This window comes from Argentina anserina, chromosome 6 (assembly GCF_933775445.1).
Source record: "Argentina anserina chromosome 6, drPotAnse1.1, whole genome shotgun sequence".
Taxonomy (NCBI): Eukaryota; Viridiplantae; Streptophyta; class Magnoliopsida; order Rosales; family Rosaceae; genus Argentina; species Argentina anserina.
The window spans coordinates 2,184,124-2,210,099 of NC_065877.1; the positions used below are offsets into that span (position 1 = coordinate 2,184,124).

The 25,976-nt window shown below is 37.7% G+C and overlaps 5 protein-coding genes across 5 annotated transcripts; 1 reads left to right on the forward strand and 4 right to left on the reverse strand.

Moving 5' to 3' along the window:
- Positions 1–366: 366 nt before the first annotated feature.
- On the reverse strand, positions 367–4,721 carry LOC126798331 (sodium/hydrogen exchanger 1-like). The gene is made up of 14 exons (XM_050525265.1): positions 4,415–4,721; positions 4,190–4,308; positions 3,881–3,978; positions 3,721–3,780; positions 3,592–3,638; positions 3,311–3,505; positions 3,113–3,159; positions 2,040–2,106; positions 1,824–1,924; positions 1,541–1,642; positions 1,290–1,428; positions 1,139–1,201; positions 961–1,044; positions 367–873 (listed from the first exon to the last, which is right to left on the reverse strand). Exons 1-14 carry the CDS (start codon positions 4,577–4,579, stop codon positions 487–489), a joined length of 1,674 nt encoding a protein of 557 aa, XP_050381222.1. The 5' UTR covers positions 4,580–4,721; the 3' UTR covers positions 367–486.
- An 8,324-nt stretch (positions 4,722–13,045) lies between these two features.
- Positions 13,046–16,678, reverse strand: LOC126797574 (uncharacterized). Its single transcript, XM_050524224.1, has 7 exons — positions 16,315–16,678; positions 15,846–15,925; positions 15,613–15,673; positions 14,900–14,957; positions 14,648–14,705; positions 14,375–14,447; positions 13,046–14,132 (listed from the first exon to the last, which is right to left on the reverse strand). The coding sequence occupies exons 1-7, from the start codon at positions 16,648–16,650 to the stop codon at positions 14,040–14,042; spliced, it is 759 nt and encodes a 252-aa protein (XP_050380181.1). The 5' UTR covers positions 16,651–16,678; the 3' UTR covers positions 13,046–14,039.
- A 336-nt stretch (positions 16,679–17,014) lies between these two features.
- Positions 17,015–18,694, forward strand: LOC126797572 (UPF0603 protein At1g54780, chloroplastic). The gene is made up of 3 exons (XM_050524223.1): positions 17,015–17,542; positions 17,706–17,898; positions 18,271–18,694. The coding sequence occupies exons 1-3, from the start codon at positions 17,114–17,116 to the stop codon at positions 18,516–18,518; spliced, it is 870 nt and encodes a 289-aa protein (XP_050380180.1). The 5' UTR covers positions 17,015–17,113; the 3' UTR covers positions 18,519–18,694.
- Positions 18,695–18,704: 10 nt separating this feature from the next.
- Positions 18,705–20,763, reverse strand: LOC126797571 (GDSL esterase/lipase At1g54790-like). The gene is made up of 5 exons (XM_050524222.1): positions 20,511–20,763; positions 19,868–20,071; positions 19,545–19,711; positions 19,182–19,452; positions 18,705–19,091 (listed from the first exon to the last, which is right to left on the reverse strand). Exons 1-5 carry the CDS (start codon positions 20,761–20,763, stop codon positions 18,823–18,825), a joined length of 1,164 nt encoding a protein of 387 aa, XP_050380179.1. The 3' UTR covers positions 18,705–18,822.
- Positions 20,764–23,390: 2,627 nt separating this feature from the next.
- On the reverse strand, positions 23,391–25,915 carry LOC126797975 (GDSL esterase/lipase At1g54790-like). The gene is made up of 5 exons (XM_050524772.1): positions 25,621–25,915; positions 24,403–24,603; positions 24,151–24,317; positions 23,792–24,062; positions 23,391–23,701 (listed from the first exon to the last, which is right to left on the reverse strand). Exons 1-5 carry the CDS (start codon positions 25,853–25,855, stop codon positions 23,439–23,441), a joined length of 1,137 nt encoding a protein of 378 aa, XP_050380729.1. The 5' UTR covers positions 25,856–25,915; the 3' UTR covers positions 23,391–23,438.
- Positions 25,916–25,976: the final 61 nt, after the last annotated feature.

Here is a 25,976-nt window from a genome sequence, read left to right on the forward strand (position 1 = left end):
AGCATGAAGTTTGAGCTTTTTAATCTGGTACCACTAACAGGATTTATGGTGTATTATTGAGTTTATATCTAGTGAAAATTTTAATGAGGGCCTGATTGGAGACATTTTGCCTATAAATTTGGAACGGGAGGTGATAGGAAATGAGGAACGTTGATTAATCAAATAAAAACCATATTAGGATGTAACAAAAACCTAGAAATCTAAGAGTTTCCCTCATTGTTATTATGATCATAAAAGCAGTCACGATTCTAAGAAATACTAAGAAATACATGTATTTGTTGATAATGTAACCGTGTGTAATTACTTCTAATAATCTATTAGTTTTATAGTTTGAACGAACTTTTTCCGTGTTGAACACCTTGAAAATGAGGATGTATTTAATTTTATTTATGAGTAGAAAACTTTACAGTTCTAATGTTATATGTAATTTAGATTCAACATCAATATAAATGTAATTTACATCACTGTAATCACAATCTATTGGTTTCAAGGAGTATGTTCTTCTTCAATTGCACCATCAAATGCACGACTTGGTGCAGCATCAAAAGCACGACTTGGTGCGACATCAATTGCACCACTTGGTGAACTAGGAACGAAAGGAACAAAACCCCGTCCGCCAAATACTGGTCTCATGAACTTGTCATCGAATTTTCTCCACAAATGGTGCACAGTAGAACTCATGAGCAACCTGAAGCCAGTTCTCTTACGACTTGGCTGACCGTTGCCTTCTTCACCTGCATCACCAGTTTCTATGAACAATAGCCTCAAGTCGTCTAGACTTGGAATATCAGTTGCATCTGAAATATTGTGAATTGGTTTGGCATGTCTCAGCAGTACAGCTTCAATCAACGGTTTTGTTATGGAGCCAAATACCTGTTTGGATGGATGAAAGTACGTTAAGCAACTAATGTAACAAGCTCAGTGACCAAGTAACAGAAATAAACTTTAGAAAATACGTACCACTGTGCTGAACAGAACAACAATGATGGTGGAGGTGATCATCAATGCATAATCTTCTGCTGTTGTCGTTGTGGAGTCTGCAAACTACAAATGTAAATTGTAGAAAGTTGTACATGAGAATTATGAACAAAATTATATCGAGCTGTTAAGACTTGAAGAAAAAATAAGAAAAACTTACTTGGTTGTATGACAAAGCAATAGTAACTGCACCTCTCATTAGGCCTGCCCACCACATTATAAACTGCGATGTTCGAGTAGTTAGGATGACATATATAGGTGAATTTAGGGGAGAAATGAGGTGCTTAACTAAGCTGTTAAGGTGATTAAACCTGTTGACGGAATTCAATTTTAGTGTTTTCCCTCTTCTTGAAGCAATTTGAAATGTTTGCAATCGGAAATATGAATGCTGCCCTTCCGACTAATACAAGTCCAAACAAAATCGAACTAACACCAATTGAAGTTCCTGGACTGAAGCCAATAGAACTTTATAAGTCAGGCAAGTAGTTATCAGTTAATATTACTACTTTTTTTTCAAACTTATGAGGAAGTATAGTAAATATGGTAATAAAGGCAGACATACGTTGCTTTGCTGGCTTTCCATTTGTCGATGTCCATGGCATCCATGCCAACATAGAGGAAAATAAAGGTTTCTGAAATGAAAGACATTGTTGCAAATGCATGTCTGGACCATCAAACAGCATGCATATTAGTAAATTACAATTATATAGGCATCTTTCAAGCTTATACTATGCTGAGATTAATGCTTTTAACCAACGAGCTTTGAGCTTGTTAACCATGTCACTATTTCTGCTTACAGAAATGATTCTGATACCAAAATAATGAAAAATGGGTTGTGTTCTTACTTGGTTGTTATCCTTGAGCTTTCTGTAACATTGTGCCATGTATAATGTGACATTACTATGCCACAGAAGAAAACTGTCAAAATTCCACTGAGATTCAAAAGCTGCAAAACAAACGAATGTATTGAGTCTTCAATCAGTTCTTCGTATTAATCAGAATGCATTCAGGTAAAACCTTCATAAGGTCCTGGTAGAAGTTGGAGTTTTGTATTAAGGTACCTCAGCCAACATGTATGACAAATAAGCCATAAGCATCATAAGAGCAACTTCACGATCTGTAGAATGCCTGTGGCCAAGAGAATCATAAATTCATAAGGTCAGGGAAATTGGTTCATCTATAGTCCCCCAGTACAAGTCTTTCCATCCCATTGCTATTCAGTTATGGTTACTGCTTAGATGTGCATACTTAGATAAACTTAGCTTTTCTTTAATTTCATATTAAGCGCAAGAATGCGACCTATGTTGCACGGACACGCGAAAATGGTCGCGTATTGCGTGTCAGACACGGACACGCGTATTGGACACGCGGACACGCGCAAATACGCTCGGACACGCGTGTCTGATTTTGGACACGCGGTGGACACGTGAATGTCCGAGTTGGACACGTGTGTGTCCGGACTGGACACGAAAATAACAAGGACACGCAGGGGTATAATTGAGATTTAACAGAAAAACAGAAAAAACATAAACATTAGGTCATCCAGCCTTCACAACCGCATTCGTTTTCCTCCGTTGGAAGTTTCCGAGAATTGGGTGCTTGGTGATGAACATTTATCAAATGATGAACATTTATTGGAACTTAGAAACTTAATATCTGCAGATAACAACATTCAAATTAGATGACAGGAAAACTAGAATTATGTCTAGTTTGAATGTGGATTGACTAAGTTTTAATTTTAAAAACTATATTATTAATATAAAATTTAATTAACGTGTCCACTACGTGTCCAAATCGGACACTTGAGATTTTGACGTGTCCGCGTATCGTATCGTATCGTGTCGAATACGGACACACGTGTTCGTATCCGTGCAACATAGAATGCGACTATAATTTTAGCAGATTCTAATCTTGCTGATGTCAAGTAAAAACCAGAAATTATAATGCTAAATGCCTAAATATATGCACTTACGTCAAACTTAATTATCATCTAAAATTTCGTTTTTCTTTCGATTCTTTGTATCTGTATTTCCCTATTGTTGAAAAATCTATCTCAGTTCACTGAATCATAAGTGACTAATAGTCTTGGATTATTGCATTTTGATATCTACGCAGATCTAGTGTTTCCTCACACCTTCCAAAGTAGAGCGTCTTTATGATATAAGCGCTCATAAGGCCAGCCTGAAACGTAGTAATGAAGCAAGTTAGAACATCTTAAACTTAGTAATAAGTGCTCAATTAGTTAAAAGTTGAGCTTCACTTGCATGATTTAGTCCAAAGTGAGTTCTCAAATCAAGGTACAAGCATAATAACCAATGAATCCACAACTTACTGATATACCAAGAAGAGTGCTGGTGCAGAAGAGGTAAAGAAAGGTGCCCAATAAGTTCAAGGCGGTAAGACCGCTAACATTCTTCACGTCTAGTGATTGTACTGCATTGAATAGGACGATCGAGGTAGCATCATTTACTACTCCCTCCCCGAATACGACACTGTAGAGAAAGGGCGTCTCATCTTGATTAAGAACCTTTAACATGAGAAAACCATCACCCCTGGAAGTTAGAAGTCTGTTCATGAAACATGTATTTAGACTGCGTTTATAAGGTTCATTACCTGCAATGTACAAACTGAATCCGTTGCCGACAATATGGCACCAATGGCTGCACACATAAAGCAGTAAATTTCACAAACAAAAATCACATAACCATCAAGATAAGAATAGTAAGATAAATTGTTAAGTACCTAGGTAATCTTTAATGGTCAGAGTTGTGAAACCAAATCTACTGAAAAGTAAATAGGCACCTGCAAAATTGCAGAAGAATATATGGAGTTAGGCTCCAGTTTATTAAAAGAGGATTCAGTTAGAAACTTAAAAGTTCAAATGTCAACGATATACTCTTACCTAGTGATATGAGGCAGAAAGAAATTGCTGTACCAACTATACCAAACAGCAAAATTGTTGTGAAATTCTTGAAAAATTGCTTTTTCTTGACCTGGAAGCTGAACCGTATTACCGTAAAAAAAAATTCTAATGATTAGGACTTGGGAGACAATTCTGATAAAATTTAATATTTGCATTCATGATTCAAGCAATTAAAAGATCTCAACTTTATATTACAAATTTCAAAACCAACATCACATATCATGTATCTTCACTGAACATTGCATTGAAATTGGAACTGCACAGAATTGAGATCGATCGAGTTCATACCCGGCATTGAAAATGATCGGAGGAAGTAAGTAGAGGAAGAACAAGTCCTCACTAAAGACCAAAATTTGTGAACTCTCGAACTGCGTCACCAGCAACACCACTACTCCAGCAATCAAACCCTGTCATAAACTTGACAAATTAAAAGAAAGAAACCCAGAATTCTGGTGTGTGCAGCAAGAAGAGTTTGCTTTCTTAAATGCCAATAAAGGGTAGAAATTCACTGACCAAAAGAAGGGCGGTGATGGATTCATTAGCCCAACGATGCTCTTCCAACAAATGGCCGATTATGATGCAGAGGCAGAGGAGTGTGAAGAAGACAGTGAGGGCAATAATGGTGGAGGTGTCAAGAAATGAGTCCTTGAGTGTATGAATGGTTTCAAGAACTGCCATTTCTGGATTTGGGAAGCTGAGTTTGCAGGCATTCACGTTTATGGATTAGAGAGAGATCGAGTTTGGAGTTTGGACTGTATAAGAAAGTGTTGAAAGTTCTTGAAGATTTGAAGGAATGAGGTGGCTTGCGTCTGTGTCTGAGTTTTGTGGATGATTTTTTAGAGCTTTAGAAATTAAGATCGAGCAGAAGACTGGGGGTACCTTAAAAAATTGGAGGGAAGAATGGTAGTTGCTGTTGGGTTTTGGTTGCGTGCAGCCACGTCTACTTGAATTGCTGCAGATCCACCAAGTGGCACTACCATCACTGGTCTTAGTCTCTTAGGGTACGTTTGTTCCCCGGACTGTCTAAGTACGGACTAAGTCTTTGCTTAGTCTCGGACTATGCTGGCTCAGATTAGGGTACAGTAATTCATAACCCATGTTTGGTGCAGTCTCGGACTAACGAACATAATTAACATAATAGTTCAGTCTCACGTTTGACGAACCACCAGGCTAAATAAGTTTTGTTACTGAATTATTTTTCGAATTATAACAAGTCTTATTCAATAATAACATAATATATCATTAATAACACATATTCATATAAGCAATCTTACTTCTTGATTTGCATATTTCCTGTAACAATTGGCTTATATTGGAACAACTTTTTCACATTCTTCACCTTATCCACAAGTAAGCAAACCAACAATCTGTCAATTAAAATGTTCTTGATGATTATAAGTAAGCCACAAGTTCATACATACGTAAACCACCAAAATCAAAATAGAGTAATAGTTTACATATACAAGTCCAAAGTGAGGCACAAGCTTAGTGTAGATTGGTATAACCCTCATGCCCCCAAACTTAAAGGGCCAAAAAAAGTATTCTGAGAAAGAAGTGAAGTGAGCAACACTGAAGATTTGAAAGATGCGAAAAGCATATTGTATATACACCAACTTCAATACACTTTTCTGCCCATGAATATGCACAAGCATTGCAAGCAGTTGTGCTTGGTCAGGAGACAGTTATCCATACAACAATAGATCGTTACTTTTCCACACACAAACTTGTCAAACAGACCGTGCCACATTCAATTTGAAGATTATTAGTTATTGTACACTGGTATAATGGAAAAGCAAGTTTCTACTCAATTTGTTTGAAACAATTACATGAACTTAAGTGTTAAATTCCCATCACATCTTTTCTCAGGCTAATTTTTAGAACTCTAATCTATTATAGAAGGGTTACCTTTGAATTTTAACGATTAGTTTCAAAAGTGACCAAGAGGTTTTGGATGCCTCAAAAGCCAGTAGTTTCATTTTCCTATCCAAATTCCCACATTTTTCAATCTGCACTTGACATTAAAGGATTCAGTAACAAATACATGCATCATACTACCATGCATAGAGGCAGTCTCCTCCCTAAGTTGTCGTAGAACCTGAAATAAAACTCTACCCTCTAATAAGTAGCCAAGAAATACTGAAAAATATAAGGTCCCAATGAAAGTATTGGTGTCGAACACCAAAAAAAATAATTAAGAGTTCGAGTTGAGTTACCTCTGGCTCTTGTACTGAGAAAGGATGTAATCATAAAGCTGCGGAGTAATACTGATAATCTGCTTGTTCCCATACATATTATCATCATCAACAACAAATGCATTAGTGGCACGAACACTTATGCTCGTCTTCAACTTGATCATGCGTCCTCTGTAGCCAATGCCACCGCTATGAAACTTCCTAGAGGAAATAGAATCAAACTTCAGTCGTGGTTGCACAGATCTTTGCGGAAGAGTCACCCTCTGACGAGCTAATGTAGGCCACCGATAAAGCCCCACGCTCGTGCTCCTCATAAAGACAATGCAGCAGAGCAGAATACAAGAGACTACACAAAACAAGCTTACACCATCAGAAAAACAGATTAAATAAACTCCCAAATGAGTGAATGTAGTGCAAAACTAAAATGTAGACACTCTTTCTATCTCTCACTTTTCTCTTGGGCATTTCTACAAACACCTTGTGTGCATTACCACAATCGAAAACATAAGCAAAACGAACACTACCACACTTCACTACAACACATCTCTTGCCTGAACAGAACAATACCTGGGATTTTGATCTTCTGGGTATCAATATATGCCAAACCCACATACAGTTGTACTGTTATTAGTCCAAAGTTTGAACCTTTAAACCCTACGAGGTGTATAATTGTTACAATTGAACAAATTGAACTTCAAGCTCAGTTTTCATGACTTTTATCAAGTCCCAGAAAAGTTGTGGCAAGGGGGAGTGAGGGAACCGAAACATACAAAGAATTTCAAAATAAATATCCCTTAGTATGAGCAAAGAGAGATCAACAAAAGAAAAGACTTGAAATGAATCAGTATACATCGAAGTCATGTAAACAAAGTGCATTGCATTTCCAGAAGTGCAATATGAACCACATGGATTTTGATTATACGTACCAGGAACATAGAGAAACAAATTGGTCCTACAAGTCTGCGATTACTACAATATTAATTAATGAACTATTCACATAAAGGACTCAATCTAGAGATGAATCAATCTGGGGATGATGGTCCAAAAACAAATGATACTGTAGAACGATAATCTGAAAACCAATAAGAGAATGCAGACACATGTACAAATAAAATGTGATTTATTGAATATCAAGCGCGGGGTCACAATCTTTGTGAACTCCTCTGATTTTATCTCAGTATATGACTTGGCTCAAGAGTGACGTGCACTTGATCTTGAGAATTTGAGTTTGATTTGGATTTGGATTTGGATTTGATGAAGAACGAGCGATTTGGCCGCTTGATGATTCTTCGTGGACTTGAATTTAGATTTGATGATGAAGAACAATCGACTTGACAACTTGATGATTCTTCGTAGACTTGAGTTTGGATTTGATGAATAACGATCGACTTGACAGCTTGATGATTCTTCATGGACTTGAGAGACTTCGGGATTTGTCGAGAGTGATCTTACTCAAGTGATTTCCTCTCTTATTCTCAAGTCTAAAAATCCCCTTTCTCTTCATGTTGGAATGAGTATTTATAGTGTCAAAGTTTCTATTTTGTAGAATATTTTAATGACACTAAATTAATAAATTTCTTTAATTGTATGATTAAATCAATATGTATTTTCCGATTAGTTTAAAATTAGTTATTCTCATAACTTAAATTAAACAGAAAATAATTAACTTAATTATAACCGTTAAGGAATTTATTAATTTAATCAAATGTCCGATTACCATTTCGAATCGTCAATGACATTCAATTTTTCGATTTACGTCGGAATCACGTAGGTTCGATTACGATCATCCGTTTATGTGCTGACACAAGTTTTATTCAGATCCGCACTAATTTTGTTGACTTTTGGCCACGTGTGCAATTTTGTCGGGCTCTTGGTCGATTTAATTATTTAATAAAGATGGTTTACTCCATTAAATTTCACGTGTCTACAGATACAGAAGACGAGAGAGAGAGAGAGAGAGAGAGCCTGGTGAGAAGATCGAGTGATCCAGGCGTTGATGAGAGGAGCCAACAAAAATGCAAATCTAACCACGGCGCAAGGTCTCAGTGCTCGTCGGCGAGTTTCCCCCAGGTTATAGAAGGAAGGTCTCGGGATCGGAAGTCGAAAGCGGCGACCGGTGTCAAATCGCGTCGAGCTCTTCTTCCTCCTCCTTGCTTTTTTGGAGACGGGACCTAAGATCTTGAGGCGTCTTCTTCTTTGTGGCATCGCCGCATCGACGTCTAATAGGAAGAGTCAGCTTCAGATTAAGAGAGAGAGAGAGAACCTGATGTAGAGGCGTTGATGAGAGGAGGCGAGGGATTGCACAGTCCGCCCGAATTCGGCACCTCTCCACAGTCCCGAAAATCTCTAACGTGCGGATTATCTAATCTCGTGTTTTCTTAAACAAGGGTTTCAGACTAACTTCTTGGACTATAGAGTCCAATCGCAGCTAATCCAGGATAACAAACGTGCCCTTAGAGGGTTCCTAATTCCAATTGATTTGTGCGTGTTTTTTCTGTTATTTTCATATCAAAAGAATTCCGGTAAAACGAAAATTATTCTACGGCATGTAGTCAATATTAAATCTCAAATTATTGATTAAATTCACATGACATTAATATCTGAGGAGCGAGTGAAGATGTCGTTGTAAAATCCTATAATCAAAGAGAAAAATAGTAGATTAAAGAGAACCTCTATCTCATAATAATCGATAATAATATAATTGGTAAGATTATAAGGCCAAGAAAGACGTCCATAAGACTCAGGCGCTAAGGCGTCGAGAAACACTTACGGAGTTGAAGACTAATGATGTATGTGACTATTGGTTGCAAGTCCTTTTTGGTGCATACTCTTGTGAGTTGTGGCAGACAAACTTACACTACATGAGAATGAGATTGATATCCACTTGTGGCATCATTCATTAGGTGAGAATACATATGACATTGAGTATCGGAGTTGGAAACTCGTTTAAAATTAAGCCGTACTGGTAGAGACTAATTCAAATGAGAAAGGTTGGAATATATCAACACAAATTAAAGTAAGAAGTTGATTCATGAAAACATTTGCTATGTTGTTTGTTTACACATATCCTCCATCTAGGTACTCCTCCAGAATGGATCGATGAAAAGGAGATCGCATCAGAGCTATAGGGCAACAAGATTTAGAAATGCCTGATGATAGCTAGGTAGACAAGAAGACGTGCTTATATATATGGTATATCATCTGCTGGGAATCCTGGGATACTACTCGTTTATACCAGAGACCCTAGAGCTTCTAGAGCTTCAAACAGATCGACAAACATGGCTAGCTAGCTCGTGGCCGGCCGGCGACACTTGTTAGGTGGCAGTGGATCGAATATTCCAAACCAAATCAGCATGTGCCAGATTTACAGGAGTCCTGATCGATCGGCCGGTCCCGCCATCAATGGATTTTTATTTTTATTTTGGTCCAAGCCATCAATGGATCTTACTAACTCAGTTTATGACTGATTACGATGGACTGGACCAACCTCGTTCAAAGCATCAAATTGATGACCAAATATCCTACGTTCGAAATGCCATATTTTCTTGTAAAAAGTCCCACAGGTCAGACTCAATCAGCAAGCTTGAGGCTCTTCGTCTAAATTGTAGAGTGTACGTTTAAATCTTTTGAATAAGACAAACATAATTCAATTTATCGATCGATATATTAAGTGTCAACTCCATCAGCTCAAATGAAATTCGGCTATATGCTTTTTAAATCAATTTGTGGGTAAAGTTGAGGAAGAAGGGAGAGATCGAGCTAGTGATTGATGAGCTTGAAAACAAATCGATATTTTAATTGAGATTATATGGTTTTCTCAAAGATTTTCTAGGTTTAAAGGTTATGTTGTACAGTTGTACTAGAACACATTATGTCAGCACGCTCCATTCTAATTAATCTTGGGTTGCTATTTGGTCTTGTTAATTTAGAGCTATCACGTACTAAACAATGATTTATCACTTATCAGAAGTATTTGATAACTATATATATTGCATCAGTGTTTATACGAATCATATAACACGTATGCCATATACTCATATTGTGGAACACAAAGATCAAGAGTACGTGGACTGGTTGCGCGCAGGAGCTCGAGGTGATATGAGATCATTCGAATTATTGGCTATCAGATCTGAAAACGTAAACCTCCACTCATCCATGTGAACAATAAGCTTATTAAGACCTAAATAAATAAACACAGTAGTTTGTTGCACATGATCATGGACATATTTTGCTCAAGCATTTTATCTTAATTTTCATATCTGAAACTAGTATTACATGCATTTGTGTTTACTAGTATTACATGCATTTGTGTTTATGTTATGTTAAGGTCTACATATTGGTAGGTAACTAGGTATACCGGTATATGATTATCAACATTACGTGCTCTATCGGATTTTGGTCTTGATCGGAGCAGTGTGGTCACGGTGGCGGAGCTGCACTAGCACGTACATGGGCGGAACCAAGAACTCGAAGTGCGTAGGGCTGGTTTTTTAAGGCATGCACAATTTTTTTTTTGTAGAAAATGAAATAATTAGAGAAATTATAAAGAAAAGTTGTAACTAAAGAGAAAATGGGGATATAATACAAAGAACTGGAAAGGAGGAGGCAAACAAATGGGGTAGAATAAAAAGAAACTGGAAAGGAAGAGGCAAAAAAAGAAGGAAAAAAAGGGAGGAGGTGGGATTTGAACTCGGGACCAAGACTGCATGTTTAAATTTTAGCTGGACACTTAACCAACTGAGCTAATTGACATTTGATAAAGAGAAGGGCATATAGGTAGTTAATTACAAAGCTTGATTTCGTCTGGGCTATAGCCCTTCCTGCCCTCAACGTAGTTCCGCCTCTGGGCACGTATGGTGGTCTGGCGGTGAAGATGACTAAAGCTTGGGCCGGGCTAGTTGAGTTTCAAGTTGGTTGACCTTTTTCTAGGGTTTTAGTTCTATTATGGGTCATGACATATATATATATATATATATATATATATATGCTTTTCACATAAGGATGTCCTTATCTTAGTTTAAGGTACAGATTTTCATTTTTGACCAACGTTTCGATCGAGTTTTCACATCTCCACCGTCTAATATCTAGGTTATAACATATAAATCATCTCCACAAAATTTCAGCCGATTCCATAACCGTTAAGGTACTCATAACTTCGATTTTCTACTCAAAATATGAACGGTTCAGGTTCGGCAAATTCAATACGTCCATTGGTTTTGATTAGTTCGATACCTTAACGATCATGAAATTGGCTGAAATTTTGTGGAGATGATCTATACGTTATAACCTAGATATTAGACGGTGAAGATGTGAAAAATCGATCGAAAAGTTGGTCAAAAATGAAAATCCGTACATTAAGCTAAGATAAGGACCTCCTTATGTGAAAAGCCTTATATATATATATATATATATATATATATATTCTCAATTGCGGACATCCGCACTGTCTGTATGTTGTAGATTCGGCGATTCCGGCCACTGGCGACGCTCAACGACGGTGCCGACCAACACAGCTGCACTCCCCTCCTCCCGGCGCTCATGTATGTACCAGCCGGGACCGGCCTACGGCGGCCGAAATCTCGAAATCTCCACACGGTGTCCAAAAACTTGAAATTTCGAGATTCCGGTCGCCCCACGCCGGTGCAGCAACTCCGGCTAGCACAGACATGAGCGCGAGGAGGAGGGGAGTGCAGCTGTGCTGGTCGGCGCTGTCGTTGCGCGTTGCCGATGGCCGGAATCGCCGAATCTACACCGTCCGCACGGTGTAGACGTCTGTAGCCGAGAAGCCCTATACATATATATATATATAGTTTTGGCTAAATTCTATTTTGTTATAGGTTCTAGATTCGCCTTCATCTTTTATGATAGATGAAATGCTTGAGAGTTAGTAAAATTGTTCTAATGTGTAGTCTATCCTACGTACTATTGTGAGAGCTTGTCCTCACACATTCTTGTTTTTTTTTTGTAATATGATAGTGAAATGGTATGTAACGGCTGCATTTGACCTTAATTTGTTCTCGCTCTTAATTAATTTGAAAATCGTAATGATATTTGATTTTAAAAAAATGATGTTGCAAACTTGCAATCACCAAGATAGTTTTCGTCTGAAGAACATAAGCAAGTGTATATATAAATAGCAAACCACATATAACAGATGACCAACATGAGATTCCTCGCACAGAATGCATCTCCTTTTGGACGTTATGGCTGTCGAACTTATACTACAAACAAATGGTTTTATTTTTTTTCTTTTAAATAAAAATGAATAGTTTCATTAGCATCACACAAATTGCTAGACTATAATCAACATTTTGCCCTTTTATATCTCTTGTTGCTGGACCGTTTTTGCTCCTGTAGATGGCTGCATAATTCAGACCAGACCATCATGGTGATCGATATTAATTGCATATGCTTGAGCAAGATCGATCGAAATTCAAGTTTGATAATTAAGGCCATCAATCCAAAAAATGATGGTGTTTCCACTACCCTTGATCATCTTTGCAACTAAAAGCAGTGTAGCCATAGCGACCCGAGACGAATAATCATGCCTGCAAATTCCTTAGCCCCAACCCCCCCCCCCCCCCCCCCCCCCCCCGACTTCCATGAATGATTTTGAAACAATACTCGATCTCCTAAACTGCCAAATCTTCAGACAGTAGCTACCAGTTACAAAGAAGAGCTCTGCATCGCCCTCAATCATGGACATGTACTCTTCTCAGAAATCGTCACAATCGTACTGGCGGTACCACATTGTGCTCCATTCCTGAAGTGCGATATCGTAGATACCTAGCTTAACGGAATCATAATAGCAATCGAAAATCGCGCTTAAAAATACAATACAATTTTCCATCCATATGGATCATATCTGGAACGTCCCATCTGCCAACCCCACCATCAGTAGTTTTTTTTTAAATCTTTACATGTGCTCAACATGCAAATCACTCTTTTTCTTCTTCTAGCAACGTGCACTTTACTCAGGACAAAGATAACACAATCAGGAGAAGTTGGAGTGGTCGAAAACATGGCTTTCGATTCATGTTTCCCTGTTGAGATCTAAAGGTAGTTCGATAATCTCATTACGATCGAAAAGGATTATAAAAGAAAAAGGTTATAACGCTCGAGAACCATCCGACTTCTCTACCTCTTGTTTTGACAAAAGCAACCAACCATATTGCGAAGCATGAGCACTAGTGCCAAGTAGTACTTTCTTTAAACCATCTCGTGTTATGGCGTTTGCTAGAGAGTAAGATTTCTTGAGCCACGGATCATAAAGATCCAATTCAATAAATTTTCCCTGATCAAAGGAAATTATCCATGGTAGGTCGTCTCGGGGACGCCGTCGAAGATGATCAAGGGCAGGCTGCTACCAAGTTTTGCAGACTGCAGTAAGACGAACAAGATCACGAACAAGATCAGTCGGTAGAACAGACTATGATTTTCCTGCCATAGTCTCAAGCCTCAACTCACTCGTATGCGTAAAGGTACGGCTGCACTGATTTTCCTTGCCGCATTCCGTTTTCTTGTTTAATCTTTCTTGGGTTTAATTAGGAAACTAACTTTAAGGAGAACTCGTCATCGGGTGATCCTGCCTTGGTGGCCAAGTCTCCTAGCTGTATCCCTATTAGATCCCCGTTTTCCCTAGTGAAAAAAAAAAACCAAAGAGTTGAATATCAGGTAATTAACTTTAGTCATGGGGTGATCGAGAGGAATGCCCTCGTAATTCGTAAAACGTACACTAGAAACTGAATGTAGTGTTTTACTATCAAAATCGAGAGGAATGCCCTCATACAGTCTGAAGAATTATAGGAAGCTCTCAACTGAATTTGAAATCCAAGCTATCTGCCTAACATGGAAGTTGGCTTTAAACCATGCCAAAGATCGACTCTAGAACTGTATACCGCTCCATAACTTATAACCGGCACCCACCTTTCAGCCTGCTTATGAGACTATAAAACAGTCATAGATACAGCAGCAGAACGAAGCTTTACGCCGTCCTCATCCCACTTGGACTGTGGGGCTGTTGCTCCAGCAATATACGTCTACAACAGAAATAGGGGGAAAGGGTTAACTTGATGTAACAGAATTAGACACAGTCATCGAATCAAATCGTCACATTTCAATATTCAAGTTCAGAAGATTTTGAATTACAGTTTGGCTGCTTCCGCACAGAATTCTTGATAAAGATTCATTTTGAATCTAAGTTTGCTTTATATTTGCTCGTTACAATTATAATTTTAAGTCCTTGGCAAGTATTAAGTGTTTGGAGAATGTAATAACTAACCCTTCCGCTGCTAACAGCTGCTACTAGTGCTGCATGCTGTCCTTCTCTACCAAACTCGTAGAAATAATACGTCCTGAAACATATCAAAACATAGCATTAGCATTCAACAGGAAAAATACGGCAAATATAACTTGCAAAAGCTATTTTTTAAGAGGCATATTATTACAAGCAGAGAGGTATTTCGAACAGTGTAGGGAATGAAGGAAGGAGTGCAATTTGATTGATAAAAGAAAAGGCATGGCTCTCCATTGCGAGAGATGATATTGACCTCACCTAAAACCTTCTTCTTCTTTTATTTTTAGTGTTCGGGCCGAGTATAATGTTGATCCAACTGTCATTGCACATTTAACATCAAGAATCAATACCAAATGTAGCTAAGAAAAGAAGCAAAATAGAAGCCTCTGCCCAGATATTAGTTGGAAATTGGAAGGGCAAGAAAATGTAATCTTATATGATGCTTCCAGAATGATCAGATTATAATACAAAGAAATGAGAGAAGTTGAAGCAACAAAATTCACACATTACATGGAACAAATATTTTTGCCACCTCCTTCAAGGAGCCTAAATCCGTTATGTCTTTGGCCTGCGAAAGTTAGTATGTATTAGATACATAACAAGCAAGTTAGAAACAGTAGAAAAAAAATTCTCCTAATTCATATGATTTGTGATTATATAATGCAAGATATGATGTTTAAAGCTAATTCATTCACAAGATTGCGACTTCACTCCAAGAATACATATTGTGAGGTACTATTTAAAGCCAACATCAGCTGAATCATAGTTTATAGTAAAAAATGTAACTGTCCAACAGCAAACCCCCTGAATGCCCATAAATTCATCTATAATGGCCAGCCAACACCTTAACCAACATATTTTCCAATTATGTAGAAGATGAGAGCATGAGATCTTTTCACCAAAATTATAGTAGTATGATTCTAAGTCACATACCCACCTACACTAGAGCACATAAAACATTAGCAACTGCTGATTGCCACTTCCCCCAACCCTTATAAAGTGTATTAGACAGATTTACTTCTCAATAGCTGGAAGTGTGGTATATATACAGCATTATCTGACTCTAGAACAAGAGGAAATTAGTGGTCCTATCACTACAGATTATTACTGTGAATTACTGAGGTAGTTTACTAAAGTACTAATAATAGTACTACTAATAGTACTACTAATAAATATATAAAAATTCATCAGAAATAACAGTAACTATGACTGTCACTACAAACCTCTAGAAAAGTGATCTTGAACTGATTGGAAGGTTTAATAACAACATTCAATACCTCAGATCTGCATCAGTCAATAACAAGAAGGAAAATTAACTGATAATGACTTACAGAGCCAATCACAGTACCACAAACAAAATATAACAAACCAAAGAAGCATTCCAAACAATGAGTTGAAAAAGAAGTACCAATCGTTAAAGATCTAAACCAAGATCATATTGAGATAAATGGCATACCCATCGGAAGATGCAAAACGTGCCGAAAAGATCTTGGGCTTTGCCTTATCTCCATAAAGGGACAATCCAGCATTATAATCCTACAGTTGAAACAAACAATGTATAAATGCTGTGATATCTTTACCGAATTCTAGCATTCCCAAGCAAAAAATCAACTTGAAGAAACTAAAATGTATTCTGGTGTATCTATATCTCAGCCTTTTCATGTCAGAAACTATTGCCTCAGGTTGCATACGAATATAAAGTGCGTAACAATCTCAACATAATCATCTTAAGGAAGTCCAAAGTGCCATTATCAACGAGAAAGGAAGTAACTTTATCAACTAGAAACCTTATGCTTCATAATTAACAATGAAAGATAAAACCTTTTTGCAACCAATGCAAATTAAGCAATACCCAACCAATTCTATGCCAATAAAAGACAATAGAACTGATACAAGATTAGATTTTATATGTTCCTGAAGGTTACCTCAGGCTCCATGATGTCCTCAAACTGGGGAGGGACCCTAATGGAAAACCCATCACCATAAAACTGGAACCAACTTTTGGTGTTGGAAATGCCAGAAAGAATTGATTTTGGGGGAGTTGAAGCTTCAGATGAGGGATGGGCAGTTGGGTATTGTTGAGGGATCAAAGACATGAGGAAGATGGAAGTGGTCTTGAGGATTAAGTCTCTTTTGGAAGTGGGAACTGTGTTGTTGTTGGTGATGGTGAGCTTTGAAGTGAGTTTTGGGGTTGTGGGGTAGGGGATTTTGGGTTTAGGGTTTGGTGGGTGAGGAGGGAGGGAGAGGAGAAGAATGGCCATGAGAGAATGAGGATTGTATTCATGGCTGTTGAAAATTTGGAGGGAGATAATGTGGGGACGTTTACCAGATGGGTTTTTGTATGTCAAGATTGGGAAAAAAAGGTTATAAAGCTATATCCCAAAAGGGTATTTGAGTCCTTTAATCTTCAAGTTATGTCACTCTTTCATTGCATTGTGAAGCATTTTGGCAAATATTGGTCTAATGTCATTTGTAAAGTTCTACTTCTACCCTTGTTATATAGAATTCAGCAATATCCAAACTATTGAGTGTGACTGAGCCTACACATTATCCTTGTTCAAATTCAACCAACCAAAATTCAAAACAAAACAAATCCAAACCACCCAAAAAACCAGGAGAAACATATGCAAAATCAGTAGTTCAGAACTCTCTTCTTTCTCTTATGATTCACCATTGCTAATTATCTGCTCTCTCTCTCTCTCTCTCTCTCTCTCTCTCTCTTCCATGGAAACCATTATATCTTCTCCCTCAGTGTCACCTCTCTTCAAACCAAAACCATCCTCTCTCCAACCCAATTCAAAGTCCCTCTTCCTCCCAAAACCCATCATCAGTTCAGGCCTCAAAAAACACCATGTGCAATCCATTAAAACATCTCTACCTACTATACCCACAAGCTGGGTCTCTCATGCTCAACAAGGACTTGCAGCTCTTGCACTTTCTTTAGCACTGAGCTTTTCCCCAGTCTTGACTAATGGCAATGCACTAGCTTCTGAGTTTGATGTGATCAATGATGGGCCACCAAAAAGTTCCTATGTTGTTGATGATGCAGGGGTGCTTAGCAGGGTGACTAAATCCGATGTGAAGCGATTGTTACAAGACTTGGAAGATAGGAAGAATTTCCACATCAATTTCGTCACTGTCAGAAAGCTCACTGTAAGTTCTTATTTGATATGTTCATAGTAAAAAGGTTGTAAATTTTGTAACTTTTATGTAATACCCTATTGGTGATATCTCAGTTTTAACAATGGGAACACAGACTGAGGACTTGTAAATGTTTGAGCTTTTGAAATTGAGCATTGGTATAATTTGGTTGCAGAGCAAAGCTGATGCTTTTGAGTATGCTGACCAAGTTTTGGAGAAGTGGTACCCTTCAGTTGAGGAGGGCAACAACAAGGGCATTGTTGTCCTTATCACCAGCCAGAAAGAAGGAGCAATCACAGGCGGACCTGCATTTATTCAAGCTGTGGGAGAAGCTGTCCTTGATGCAACTGTATCAGAGAACCTTCCTGGTAAAGTGTAAACTATGCCTTCAGTTTACATTCTTCAAGCAATAATTTTTGGATTCTAATATATTTTGTTAACCAATTAATGTTTATGAGCATGCACAACTCAAACCACATTGATGTTCAAACGCGAGTTGCAACTGTGTATGAGAAACTGAGAATACGTAAAGGGCTTAGTGAGAAAAATCTAGGGTGGTAATGGTGACACCATTCTACGTAGTGCCATATTATCCCTTGTATGAGTTGTATCTGCGATAGTAAGGCCTACGATTTCTATGAGTATAGATTGCATCAGAAGCCATTATTTTGTTATTCTTTGATTTCTTTCAAACCTTTGTAGCTAACTAGGGTGATGGAATTACTGCATGTGTATTGCAGTCTTAGCTACAGAGGAGAAGTACAATGAAGCAATTTACAGTAGTGCGAAACGGATAGTGGCTGCCATTGATGGACTTCCAGATCCTGGTGGACCAAAGACTCAAGAAAACAAGCGTGAATCCAACTTCAAAACCAAGGAAGAGACTGAAGAGAAACGAGGACAGTTCTCTCTTGTAGTTGGAGGATTGTTAGTCATTGCCTTTGTTGTTCCCATGGCACAATACTATGCTTATGTCTCAAGGAAATAAGGATGGAATCTCTACAGATTGTTTCATCTTTTATTTACTGTCATGAGTTTCACAAGAACATGTATAACCTGCAGTTATACATGTCGTAGCGGTTGATGAAACGTGCAGACATAGGAAAACAGAGTTTTTGTCAAATAATTGTAAAGTATGTAATGGAACGAAGTATTTCAGACTATGAGACTCATATCAGGTATCTGCATTGTTTTATTGTCTATTGTGAGTAAGGCTTGCTTGAGTACATATGAATGCTCAAATTGGTGGAAAAACAAGACTACAACAATCCACAAATCACCACTTTGGGGTTTTAACTTTTAGTACTTGAGAGGAAAGAAATGTTGCTTGACGAAGGAGGATCATTATACTTTCCGGTTAGTATCTCTGATGAGACAAACTGATTTGCAGCCTCAGTGTAATGAATTCCATCCCAACTGACATACAGAGAACTATCGTTACACCCTTTGGCAGTTACAGTTGTGCCATTCAAGACCTTTGTTGATCCACAAGAAACCTGACTGTTATAGTTCAAAGGCGGACCTCCATACCCACAGCAAGCCATAATAGGTTGCTGAAAACCTGCAGAATACATTCATTCACAATCATATATGTGAACCGTAACAGCCAAGTGCGGAGGCAAAGTTAGGTAGGGTACTAAGATGTACTAACCATGTTGAGAATAATTTGCAATGAGATCGTATTTTATGGAGAAGATATCAACATATGTGATATTTGCATCAGAATACTGGCCTTGCAACTTTTTACTGAGGTCATGAAGCTGTAGGTTGAAAGTGTTAGCTGCTTGGTTGTGTGCGCTAACACATCCGTGCTCATCTAGCTTTGATGGGTCAGTTCCAAATGTGGCCACATTCTGAGTCAAGCACCCAAGAGGACCTGTATTGTGTATCCAAAAGTTCCTAGCACCTTGATCATACAATCTCTGAAGAAAAAAGGAAGAATGAAACTCCAGTGTTCCTATGTATTGTTAAACAATAAAACAACATCTTCATTGTCTAATGTTGCTGAACTGACCTTTATCCCTGTTTCAAATTGTGCCAAAATAGTTGGAATAAATGCAAGAATCTGATCCAGTGTTTTAGAATAAAATGCACCAGCAAGATCATTTTGGCCTATATCAAACACATAAAGCCCCTTCTGAAAGGAATCTTCCGAGGGTAGATAATTCTCAAGTACCATACCTAAAAAAAAAACAGGGAAATACGCTATTTCAACTTGTGTTGCTTAAGAACTTGCAGGCTAGGATTTTGCTGCACAAAATATGCATCAAGTGAAATGCCGATTTCTTCTTTTCCAAGGAACAACACTCTAGCTAGAAAGTTCATGACCATATATACCTTTAACAGCTAGTAATTGAAGAGCCCGAGCTTTGAATCGCGAAAACTGAGAGACCTGAATCCCAAATGAAAAGGGGCAGACAAATGTGGCATTTGCTGGCTCTGTAGTAGCTCCTGCCGCTGCAAAATTGCACCCATATCGGAAACTTGGTATGCCAACTGAATCCAAATAGGGGTTCAGAAATGGAAGGTTCATTGCCCCCACTGCAAGCAACAACATTTTCAGAACAGATAAGTGCATACATTCTCGCAACAGCGATCATAACTAAAAATAACAAGTAAAACAAGAAGACGTATTGATGATCTAGGCACTGTTTAAGGGAAAACAAACAAAGGTCTACCCGGCCAATAACCAAAGTTCATAGGTATACACAAGTTGCAAGCATTTTCATTCATCAAGACCAAAATAAACAAAACTCAAAATTACGCATAAACATTCCAGATTACCCTTAAAGAAGCAAAAACACATAGACCAGATTACCATTGCTATTTTCCACAGCATTGAGTACTGATGAGAATTTTACTTGAGCAAATACGATGGCAATCAAGGTGATTATAATTTATATCTAAGGAGTTACTGCATGCATGAGGTAAAATTAAGTAAAAACATTCCAGAATAATCTAGGATATAAAGTTTACGTACTGAGAAAATCGATAATGAGACGGCCATCAGAAAACCTCCCACCCGAATGACCCGATGACAACGTATCATTAAAGTAGAGCTCTCCGTAAGGAGGAGGAAGACTGAAACCGACGCCTGAGGTGAGCTCGCCGGTGTCGGAGTTGGAATCACCGAAGTTGAAAACGGCGGGATAGTTCAGTGGGTTAGCAAAACGTAAAAGAAGGAAGCAAAGTAAGATGAGAATATGAAAAGCATTAAGATTCTTGGTAGACATGGATGAAACCAAAGTGGGTTGTAATCGTCGAAATCTAAACGAAGCAGCGCCAGTAATCCAAAATGCATATGTGCTTTGTGGCGCCGGCCGGCTATGCTTTTCTTACCACTCATATATAATAACGATCTGGTTTCATGAAGCACGTGACTCTACAGTCAAGCGCACATGACCACACTGTGTCCTCGAGTAATTTCCATTTTCGTGTACAACAAATTTTGAAAGGAAAACGAAGTTAGGTATTTGAAGCTGGTTGGCGATTGACTGTGTACATCTTAAATGGGAAGTTTGATTGCTGTGTGTAACCAACATTTTCCTGAAATCATAACTTCAATATCAAGAATTCAATAGTGTTAAAAAAAAACCACATATCAAAAGTGGACTGAGATATCAATTGTATGACTGGAGAAGTACATGATAGAGTAGATCGATAAGACAACAACTTACAATACTCCCTCTCAACCTGAATTAAGGAAATTCATTAAGCCAAGTTGATCATGACTTTGAGCATAATGAGTAATAATTAGCCGGGGCTGAATTTGAGCTCGAATAGTCTATTAATCTTAATCTTGCATTGCTTCTTGAATGTCACATAAAAGTGACATTAGTTGGTTGAGAACTAAGAAATCCTAAATAATAGAGCAACCATGTCAACCATATCAATTCGCAACGACAATTCTGGTTGTATACTCAACTCCTGCCCTAGTACGAGCAACAACATTTTTTTTTTCTTACTCTTCCAAATAACAAATTTTTTTTAACAAAAGTGCATAAAATCAGTATGAGATTTTTTATCAAGGAAGTTATCTGCCTGATCAGTATCATTATTCATTAGTATATTCCACATGGTGTGAATTTGTGCAGGAGAAATATTGCATCTACTTTGTGTTCAATGATATTATGAAAGGAAAAGGATGTTGGTACTTGGAGCTGGTTGGAAATTGACTATATCCATCTTAAATGGGAAGTTTGATCGATGTTTGTAAAAAAGAAAAAAAAATCATGTAATTATTTAGAGCATCTCCATATTTTCTCTAAAATGGAGAAGCAAACTTCAAAATCTCTAAAAACTTTATGCTTAAACTCCAACAGTTTTTTTATTTTGCAGATTTTTACATTTATTACTTCAATTAAATATTATATTTTCTTATTTATCATAATCATAATATATTTCATAATTTTATATTGTTGACTTTAAATATTTATTGCAGATTTTTTTATTGATTGTAATATAAGTTTAAGTTGTTGAAGAAAGTATAAACATTTAATATTTAATTATGCAAATTTTTGACAAATGCTGCAAATTTGGAGAATTAACTATTCTCTTTTATCCATTTTTCTATTTTGGAGAATGTGGTGGAGAAACGGTTAGAATGAAAAATTGACATTTTTTATCTAAATCTTTATTTTCTCCAAAATACATATTATGTTAGAGATGCTCTTACATCAAATAAAAAAAATTTAAGAGTCAAATCACCATATAACAATAGGTGGAGTAAGGTTTTAATTCATTTAATTGCGCAACTCCAAAAAGAGACGTGTTCATTCAACATCGAGTTACTTTAAGCTGTAGATAGTAGATACTCACTACTAGTCACTACTCACTACTCACTATAAGTAAATTCCTGTACCATTTGCAGATCCTAGATGATGTCGAGTTTGTTTGGTGTTTTGAAAGCTTCACATTTCTCGTGCCACAATAAAATGAGAAAAAATGGTACGTTGTGTTTAAACACGGACATTCGAATATTAGCTTAGCATTAGTATTGCACAGAACGAGTTACATAGTCAATAACAAGGTTTTTAAAAATGCGCTCCGAAGCGTGCCTAAGGCGTTTTAGGCGCAAGGCGCTAAAAAAATGAGTATGTTTTTGGCCTAAGGCATAGAGGCGTGAACAATGCAGGATAAGGCGTCAAAAACTCATTAAACATGAGTGAAGGCGTTAAAAGCGTAAGCCTACCAAAGATAAGGCAGAGGGGAAATCTTTTTGATTTAACATTCTCCTAAACTAGAGAGACAATAGCTTAGAGAGGAGAAGGGCGTAATGGTCAACTCAACCCATAGAAAAGGGTGTAGTGTGGTTTGAGGTGGTGGCACGGTGTCACATGTCACTTAGGGGTGCTGATGGTGTAGCCGCAACGTTGAAATATGCTGCCCTCGGGTCAGATCAGATCTCGGGATTGTCATCCTTCAACTTGGGTAGGGGCGGCAAGTTTCACAGCGGGGAGTTTGGGCTCGGTGGTCATGCGACGAAGGTTGTGCAAGACACTCCTACCGGTGCGGTGGTGTTGCTGCGTGTCTGAGCCTTGGCCTTTGACTGGTCATGTTTTGGGTCTCGATCCAAGTTTTTTTTTTCCAGTTTTTATTTAGCATATCCAATAAGTTTACCTTGTTTTTTTTACTCAAATAAGTATTCCTAGTACCCATACCCAATAAGTTCTAAATATAAGACATATTAAATTTATTTTGATAATTTTAATGTATTAAATATTCTTATTTTATGTATAATTGCCTATTTGTATATATATTATTACAATTTTTTTGTATCATAAGGCTTACGCCTTTATGTGCTTTAAACTTTAAAGCTCAAATCTCTTAAGAAAACGCTTTGAAGTACGCCTTAGCGTTAGCGTTTTAAAACATTGGTCAATAATGAAGCACAATAGAACTTCAAAACTTAGAGGTTAAGAAGGAAAGGCATTTGGTCTGAAAAAGGTGGATCAGCGTATATTCCGGTGAGTATCTTTGATGAGACAAAATGATTTGCAGCCTCAGTGTAATGAATTCCATCCCAGCTAACATAGGCACCACTGTCATTGCACCCTTTGGCTGTGACAGAGCTCCCATTCAAGACCTTTGTTTGCCCACAGCCAATCTGAAAGTCATAGTTCAAGGGCGGACCTCCATATCCACAGCAAGCCATAATAGGTTGTTCAAATCCTGCACAATATATATATGTGACTCACAAAAATCAAGAATCGCCGAATTACTAATGCCAATCAAACTATCATGGAACTGAGTTGAACTAACCGTTCTTGGAATAGTTTGCAATGAGGTTAGATTTGATAGAGAAGATATCAACATATGTGACATTTGCATCTGTAAATTGCCCTTGCAACTTTTTGGTGAAAGCATGAAGCTGCAGGTTAAAAGTTCTGGCAGCTAGGTTATGTCCGCTTACACATCCTTGCTCATCAAGCTTTGACGGGTCAGTTCCGAATTTGAGTACATTCTGAGTCAAACACCCCACAGGACCTGTGTTGTGTATCCAAAAGTTCCTAGCTCCTTGATCATATAGTCTCTGGAAAATCAAAAAAATTATGCACATTGTATAAAGCAAGAAGAGAAATGTGCCATTCGTATATACTATATAGTATTTCTAGACTGACCTTAATTCCAGTTTCAAATTCAGCTAGAATTGTTGGAATTGAAGCAAGAACCTGATCCAATGTCTTACTCCAAAATGCAACAGCAATGTCATTTTGGCCTATGTCAAACATGTAAAGCCCCTTCCCAAAAAAATCTTCTGTGGGCAGATACTTCTCATATTTCTTACCTAACAAACGAAGTATAGTTAGACTATCAAAACCTTTCTTGCAGTTAAAGCTTCGAAGTATACACAAGATTTGATTAACATATACCTTTAGCTAGAATTTCAAGAACCCTGGCTTTGAATCTAAGAAACTGAGAGATTTGCACAGCAAATGAAAATGGGCTAAGAGATGTTGGAGAAGCTGGAAGTATAGTGGACGCTGCAGCAGCAAAGTTGCACCCTTTTCGAAAATTCGGCATTCCAACTGAATCCAGATAGGCATTGAGAAACGGCAGGTGCATTGCATCCACTGCAGCATTTACACAGATACTTGATAAGCAAGAAAAACGAAACCATAAATCGAAAACCAGGAGAAATTGTGTTAAATTACTGAGAAAATCTACGATGAGGCGGCCATCACAGTATCTGCCAGATGGGATTTTGAAGTGGTTCTGTCCATTAGGAGGGGCAAGTGACTCAATACCGGCGGAGATAAGGTTGCCGGTGTCGGAATTCGAGTCACCAAAGTTGAAGACAGTTGGGTAGTTAAAGTTAATGGAATTGGCAAGAGGTAAAAGGAAGATGATGGAAAATAGGATTTGAGGAATGAAGGTCATCGTAGCCATGGTAAATAATGCAGGAGATGACCTTAATTATTGAGTATGGTGTATAATAGTACTTATATGGACATCAAAAATCTACCAGCAAGATGTGTAGATAGGGAAACGGGAAACCTTTGATGACAAGTTTTTGTTTGGTGAGGTGTGGGGCTGATAGTCTTGTGTAAGTTGTTGGTTTGCTTTCATATATGGAAAAGCCAAAGACAAAACTATATAATAGCGGTGCTCTATTGCAACGATATATGGGCATCAGCGCAATCCTTGCTTAGTTAATATAGATTCTCTAATTTTCAGATCTCTGGATTGCATGAAGAAATTGAATGACTGAAATCAATTGTTATTTAAGACTTTTTATAAGAAAACAAAAATCATGTGACTCAGCTAATAATTGCTTCGATTATTGAATTACGTTACATGGTTAAGAAAATTTACGTTTTCTCGCTTTACAAATCTTACAATATTGAGAAATTTCTCAAAATAAAAAGAAAAGAAAAACGTACATGTAGCTCACTTACGGGCATGTAGCTCATACACTATTCTTTGCACGTGCTCTATTGCATAGTATGGATGCATCTACTTGTGCATAATTGAAATCATGCCTAAATGTGGTGAATTTAACATGTGTATATTACTATATTTCGAGGTTATGGGGTGAAAAAAGTAAGAACATAGTATAAAAATGTGACATGCGAGTTATAGAAAATTACTTAGGAAGTCTACGATAAGACGACCATCACAAGCTCTTCCGTGTGGAGAAAGTTTGGGGTAAGTCTGTCCATATGGAGGTGAGAGCTCAAAACCAAGGCCAGCAGCGAGTTCACCTGTGTCGGAGTTCGAATCACCAAAGTTGAAGACGGCAGGATAGTTGAACTGAACCGACTTTGCAATGGGCAGAAATACTGATAGTAAGGTGACAATCTGGAGAATGGTATTGGAAGCCATAACTGGATCAAAGGGTGGGACTACAACGTTATCAGAGATTCAGAGGTTTTTCGATGATGATCAGAGATTCAGAGTTGATCTACTGAATATAATAGAAGTTATAGCACACAGAAGTATATAT

Bases quoted from the DNA above. Each gene is read 5' to 3' on its own strand.
- LOC126798331 (XM_050525265.1), bottom strand. From the start codon at position 4,579: ATGGCAGTTCTTGAAACCATTCATACACTCAAGGACTCATTTCTTGAC. The intron at 3,781-3,880 runs GTAAGAGTATAT...GCAATTTTGCAG, and splicing joins TTTCTGCCTCATATCACTAG to GTGCCTATTTACTTTTCAGT. The intron at 3,639-3,720 runs GTACTTAACAAT...TTATGTGTGCAG, and splicing joins GACCATTAAAGATTACCTAG to CCATTGGTGCCATATTGTCG.
- LOC126797574 (XM_050524224.1), bottom strand. From the start codon at position 16,650: ATGGCCATTCTTCTCCTCTCCCTCCCTCCTCACCCACCAAACCCTAAA. The intron at 14,958-15,612 runs GTTTGTAGTGAC...TAACTTTCGCAG, and splicing joins TCAAGATCACTTTTCTAGAG to GCCAAAGACATAACGGATTT. The intron at 14,448-14,647 runs GTGAGGTCAATA...GATATGTTTCAG, and splicing joins AAAGAAGAAGAAGGTTTTAG to GACGTATTATTTCTACGAGT.
- LOC126797572 (XM_050524223.1), top strand. From the start codon at position 17,114: ATGGAAACCATTATATCTTCTCCCTCAGTGTCACCTCTCTTCAAACCA. The intron at 17,543-17,705 runs GTAAGTTCTTAT...ATTTGGTTGCAG, and splicing joins TCACTGTCAGAAAGCTCACT to AGCAAAGCTGATGCTTTTGA. The intron at 17,899-18,270 runs GTAAAGTGTAAA...TGTGTATTGCAG, and splicing joins TGTATCAGAGAACCTTCCTG to TCTTAGCTACAGAGGAGAAG.
- LOC126797571 (XM_050524222.1), bottom strand. From the start codon at position 20,763: ATGTCTACCAAGAATCTTAATGCTTTTCATATTCTCATCTTACTTTGC. The intron at 19,712-19,867 runs GTATATATGGTC...TTTTTTTTTTAG, and splicing joins TCAATTACTAGCTGTTAAAG to GTATGGTACTTGAGAATTAT. The intron at 19,092-19,181 runs GTTAGTACATCT...TGTATTCTGCAG, and splicing joins TGCAAATTATTCTCAACATG to GTTTTCAGCAACCTATTATG.
- LOC126797975 (XM_050524772.1), bottom strand. From the start codon at position 25,855: ATGGCTTCCAATACCATTCTCCAGATTGTCACCTTACTATCAGTATTT. The intron at 24,604-25,620 runs GTAATTTTCTAT...TAAATGCTGCAG, and splicing joins TCTTATCGTAGACTTCCTAA to TGGATGCAATGCACCTGCCG. The intron at 24,318-24,402 runs GTATATGTTAAT...TTCGTTTGTTAG, and splicing joins TCTTGAAATTCTAGCTAAAG to GTAAGAAATATGAGAAGTAT.